This window comes from Hibiscus syriacus, unplaced genomic scaffold (assembly GCF_006381635.1).
Source record: "Hibiscus syriacus cultivar Baekdansim isolate YM2019G1 unplaced genomic scaffold, ASM638163v2 tig00110500_pilon, whole genome shotgun sequence".
NCBI lineage: Eukaryota > Viridiplantae > Streptophyta > Magnoliopsida > Malvales > Malvaceae > Hibiscus > Hibiscus syriacus.
In genome coordinates this window covers 1,398,438-1,403,821 of record NW_024062762.1, presented here as the reverse complement: position 1 = coordinate 1,403,821, position 5,384 = coordinate 1,398,438, and the positions used below count along the sequence as shown (strand labels likewise).

At 36.4% G+C, this 5,384-nt stretch overlaps 2 protein-coding genes across 2 annotated transcripts; one reads left to right on the top strand and one right to left on the bottom strand.

Annotated features, from left to right (window-relative positions):
• Positions 1-201: 201 nt before the first annotated feature.
• On the bottom strand, positions 202-1,241 carry LOC120129423 (U-box domain-containing protein 11-like). Its single transcript, XM_039146928.1, has one exon. The coding sequence runs from the start codon at positions 1,174-1,176 to the stop codon at positions 217-219; it is 960 nt and encodes a 319-aa protein (XP_039002859.1). The 5' UTR covers positions 1,177-1,241; the 3' UTR covers positions 202-216.
• An 855-nt stretch (positions 1,242-2,096) lies between these two features.
• LOC120129414 (putative F-box/LRR-repeat protein 23) lies at positions 2,097-3,812 on the top strand. The gene is made up of 2 exons (XM_039146918.1): positions 2,097-2,445; positions 3,203-3,812. Exons 1-2 carry the CDS (start codon positions 2,135-2,137, stop codon positions 3,726-3,728), a joined length of 837 nt encoding a protein of 278 aa, XP_039002849.1. The 5' UTR covers positions 2,097-2,134; the 3' UTR covers positions 3,729-3,812.
• The last annotated feature ends 1,572 nt before the right edge of the window (positions 3,813-5,384 follow it).

Sequence of the window (5,384 nt, the reverse complement as noted above, 5' to 3'; positions counted from 1 at the left end):
TATTCTATTATCTAATAATAATTGATTTACTATAAATCGATAACATTAGATTATACAATTTAATTATTTGATCTATGAATGTTGAATGCAAAAGCTCATTAGGATGGATCATGAAGTAATTTTCCCATGTTGAGTAGGATGAATCATAGACTAGTATTTATAGAATTAAATGAATTATACATGATCGATTAGCAAAAATATCCATAATTTTTTTCTTCATACAGAATGATTAATGAAATCATAACTAATTTTATGAAATTTAAACGTAAAGTCGCTCACCTCATTACCATTTCCGTCAACAAGAAGCTTTAAAAGTTCAAGAGCCTTGGCCTTCCCTTTACCACTACCATTCTCACCCACCTCTGCAATTCCTTCCATTACTTTAACCCCCATTTCTTTCACCTCCCTCCTCCCCCTTTCTCCGCCGCACCTGGCCATGTTCAGCAGCGCCGCCACCGCGTTTTCCCTCGCTCTCCTACTCGCCGACGACCCTTCCTCCAACAGCTCACCCAAAACCCCCACCCCACCTGTTTTCCTCATAGCTTCCTCAGTCTCTTCGCATCCTGCCACCTGCGCCAGAACCGCCGTGGCATCCTCCACGATCCCCGTCCTCGCATCCCTCACTATCAGCGACACCAGAGCCGGAACCGCCCCGAGACCCACCAGGCTCGCCCGGTTCAACGGGTAAAGCGCGATTCCGAACAACGCCTTCAGCGCGTCCTTAATCGAACGAGTCGGCGCGTGTTTGTCACCGACGATCGACAACAGCGAGTAAAGGATATCGCGTTTCGACCCGATCACCGGACGATAAGACTCGTCGGCTATGAGAAGGCTGTGAAGCGCGGCGGCGCAGGATTGAACCGCCGCGTGCGAAGCCGGATTGCTCAGAGCGTGAGATAACGCGTCTAGGAGACCGCGGGTGGACATGAGAGAATCGCGCGAAGTAATCGACAGATTCAACAAAGTAGCGGCGGCGTTCTCTTGTATCGTTTGAGAAGAAGAATAGAGCGTGTCGGAAAGGTAAGGAACGGCGCCGGCGTCGGCTATAAACCGTCGACTTTCAGGGTCGAGCTTGGAGATCTGCCTTAATTCCGACAAAGCGTCGGTTCGGGTGCGTTCAGAGACGGAGCTGAGTTTCGCAACGAGGCTTCGAGCGGTTCGCCGCTTATCCTCCATTGATTTGGATAAGATTGTAAGAGAAGAAGAAAGGTTTGAATGAAGAGAAAGGGGTTGGCTCTGACTTTGAGGAGATGGTGAAAGTTGTATATATTGTTACTTCAAGTTGCAGTAATCAATGACGTTTCAACATTTTTACGATGATTATTTTTATAAAAATATATTTTATTTCAAATTGATTGAAACTTTGAATGAGATTTGGATGGTTTCAATTGATATTCAAGGAATAAGTTTATGTTCATATTTGTACTTGGGTTTTCTAAGTTACTTTTACGCTCGGTTCAATTAATTTATGTTCATGTGTTTTTATTTAAATTATATAATAAATTAAATTCGATGACTTTAGCCATAAAATAGAGTATTGCTATTCGTAGAAAGTCGATTTGAGCTATTGTGCTAATAGAGTGTATGCATTGTGGATTGATTAAATTTTTTAAATAAATATTATCTTATAATTAATTAATTAATTTCTTTTGATCATATACTATCTTATAGTAATCACGTATTACTTAAAAAAGTCAAGGGTAAAATACGTGTGTAGTATCTAAATTATGAGTTTTGATATGTTTTAATACTTAAACTTTAATTTTGTTTTTAAAAATCGTACCTAAAGTTTAGTATTTTATTTCATTTTAGTACACGTTCAAAATTTAACGTTAAGTTTTGAAAAATATTAAAAATTTAGATAGTAAAACGGACTAAAATTGATTGTTTAAGTACTAAAAGCATTAAGTTTTTAACCGTAGGGTACTAAAATGAAACAAAAATTTAATGTTAAGTATGATTTTAAAAATAAATAAACGTTTAGGTACCATAACGAATCAAATCTGATAGTTTAGGTGCTAAATGAGAATTTTACCCTATAAGTAAATTAAGAAAAGGGAAAGAAACCCTCATAAGTTTTGACATTTCATCCGAACGCCGCTTTGCAACAAAATTCTCCAAACGAAACGAAAAAATGAGCAACGCTGCCGAAACACGCAATTGGCTGGAACTGCCGCCGGACGTGACGGCGTATATTCTTTCTCGGCTAGGTGCGATAGAGATCCTCAACAGCGTCCAAAACGTGTGCTCTCACTGGCGAAAAATCTGCAAAGACCCATCAATGTGGAGATCCATTGATATGCGGAACTCGGGTGATCTACATAACATGGACTATGACCTCGAGAAGATGTGCGTCCACGCCGTCAATCGCAGCTGCGGCCACTTGCTTGATATCAATATCGAATATTTTGGTACCGATGAACTTCTATTCTATATCTCTGAGCGGTAAAGTCCCCCCTATTTTATAATCTTTAATTCCTTTTCAAGCTACACTAATTAACATCATCGTTTTTCTTTCTTTAATATTAATGGAGTGATTATAGTGTTATGAGTTTAGTTTGTTGATAGTTAAATTCTGGGCATTTCTTAGATTTAGGGTTTGTCCAACATTTTACATCTTACTTCACTAGTTGATTTCAGCGCCCCCTCCCCGGCCCAACTTATTTACGCATATTTTCCTTAAGCGATTCATACTTTGGCTTGTTACATATGATTATATGACTGCTTTGGTGGGATTGTTTTACTTAATTCCTTGCTACGTGCCTTTGATTTTGTTACACCCTATGTTTGGATTGATGTTGGATTCCACGTGTTCTGTGTCTTGACTCTCTGTTACAGGTTGTCTATTCTGCCTTGACTGTATAGTTGGTGTTATTGTTGGATTTATTATTTATAAAATTAACTTTTTGCTGAACAAAAGTGAGAACTTTTTTTTTTCAATTGGTAGGCAGTATAGATGTGTTCATAGCCTGGCCTTTACTTTCTTTGCTTCAACTGCAATTGATTAATGAGGAATTTCAAAATTACGTTTCAGCATGAACATTCAGTAGAAAGATGGTTGTTTGAATGTTTGTTTGTATCTATAATTTTCAATCACCACTTATTTTTATTATGTTACAGTACTAAATTGGTTATTCATTTGTTTGGAATTGTTGTTGCTCATCATTTCTTATCTTTTATTTTTCAAATGATGCTTTCGCAGGTCCACCCATGTCAAGCATCTTCGACTATTTTCATGCTATGACATTTCAGATGAAGGATTAAGCGAAGCAGCTTTAAAGCTTCCATGTCTGGAAAAGCTTGAAATCTTCATATGTCCTGTTTCGAAGCATGCTCTGGAAACTATTGGTCGCAGTTGTCCTCTCTTGAAATCGTTCAAACTCAATCTTCGGCAATGCAAAAGCTTTCACTATGTCTCGGATGATGAGGCACTAGCTATTGCACAAACTATGCCTGAATTACGCCACCTTGAACTTTTGGGGAACGGGTTGACAAATGAAGGCTTGCTGGCCATTCTTGATGGTTGTCCTCACCTTGAATATCTCGACTTGCGGCAATGTTTTAATGTTTGTCTGGAGGGAAACCTGGAGAAAAGATGTGTTGAACGCATAACAACCTTGCGGCGCCCGAATGATTCAACCCATGGTTATGAGTTCGATGCAGGGATTCATGATATCGAGTCATCAGATGAAGACACCACAAAACAAATTATTTTTAAGGGCATTTAAATTCTGATGTTTACCAAAACCACTTCAAATAGATATAATACAATTTGACTTGCCCAAATAAGACCCCCAGTTTTAACAAGCCTTTTAGGGGCAAATTTTTTAAGAGTTATCATAAATAAAATCACTTTTTATAAAAAGAAAAGTAAACTCTTTAAATTTCTGTTATATTTTTTGTTTGTTTTCTCCTTCATTGTTTTAAATTTTGAAGAATATTTTTCATTGTTTCTCGTTTTTCAAATAATTTTCTTCATAATTTGGAGTGTTTCTAATATCAAGATCTCTTAAATCATACTTGAATTTATCATTTTCCAAAATTAAAATACAAGACCTAATTATTTCATTTACGCCAACATCATCTCTGCCACATTTATTTTGGACTCAGTTTTAGGGTTAAAAATGTTCTGTCTGCATTCAAAACCAAGCCTTTAATGCGGGAGAGCATGGGAAACAGGTCTATTATTAAAATCCCCTGCCCTTTTCCCTTTTTTATGAACATTTTATCAATTTATTGTGCTGATTTTTAAATTATTGATCAAATTACTATGCTAATTTTCTTTCTGAAAATTGTTTTTGATTCAAGAAGGGCAAAGTAAGACCAAACGCGTGGCTATTGCAAATAAGTACCATTTTGGTGTTGGCTACTGCACTGTTAAACTAAAGGTGTTTTGGAAATTTAGACTGGGAAGCTGATAATATGGGGTTCAACAGATGATGGACAAAGTTACTTGACATCAGGGAAGCATGAGGTAAATGAAGTGATCCTCTAATTTATTTGAGTTAAAATGATTAAGGGTTTGTTTTCTCCGAAATTGATAAAATGCATATATTTATTGAGGGCGAATTTTGGTTGTGCTCATTGTGTGTCAGTAAGACAGTAACAAGTAATCTTTTTCTATTTTTTATTTTTCTTTGGCTTTTAAGAATGTTAGCTTATATGAAGTATTTGCAAATTAAATTCTGAGGTATGTAGAAAACAAGAACAAGGGTCATGTTTACTGGTTGGGAGATGAGGATTCGAAAAGTTATTAGGGAAATGCTGATGTTCATTTTTCTTGCATCACAGCCTTATAAGTTAACTTCTTCTGTGCTTGTTCCTATATAAATATTGGACCAAAAGTTATTTTTGTTGTCAATACAAGTTTAACATGGTTTTGGAAGAAGAAAAGAAGATAACAAAAAATCTTGTTTGCAACAGGTATATCAAGTAGCCTTGGCCTTCAAGTTTTATCTATTGTACAAGTACCTTTATGTCTTCATTTTCAACTTGCAGTGAAAGCCAAATTATGTTTGAAGCATTTCTGAGACATGTCAATGACATTGTTTTTGCATATTCCACTAGCTATTTAGGTTTATTTTTAATTGATTGATCTGGTAGATGACCACTTCTATTGATTTGTTTTGTAAACAACTTGTTTTAAGACGGTAAAATTGTTGAATGCACGAGAAAGAAGGTAGTATTTCAATCGAATTTTATGCAGGCTTCTGCAAGTGGAATGTGCATCGGCTGCTTTTTCCAGTGACTGCCATTCTGCTTTAAGGTATAACAAAGTTTAGTTATTTTCTTCAAGAGATTGTCGTTTCTTGTTTGATTCTTTTCATTTCTTTTTTTCACCTGAAAATTCTGGTGTTATTTTACGATCATATTGGTAGATATCC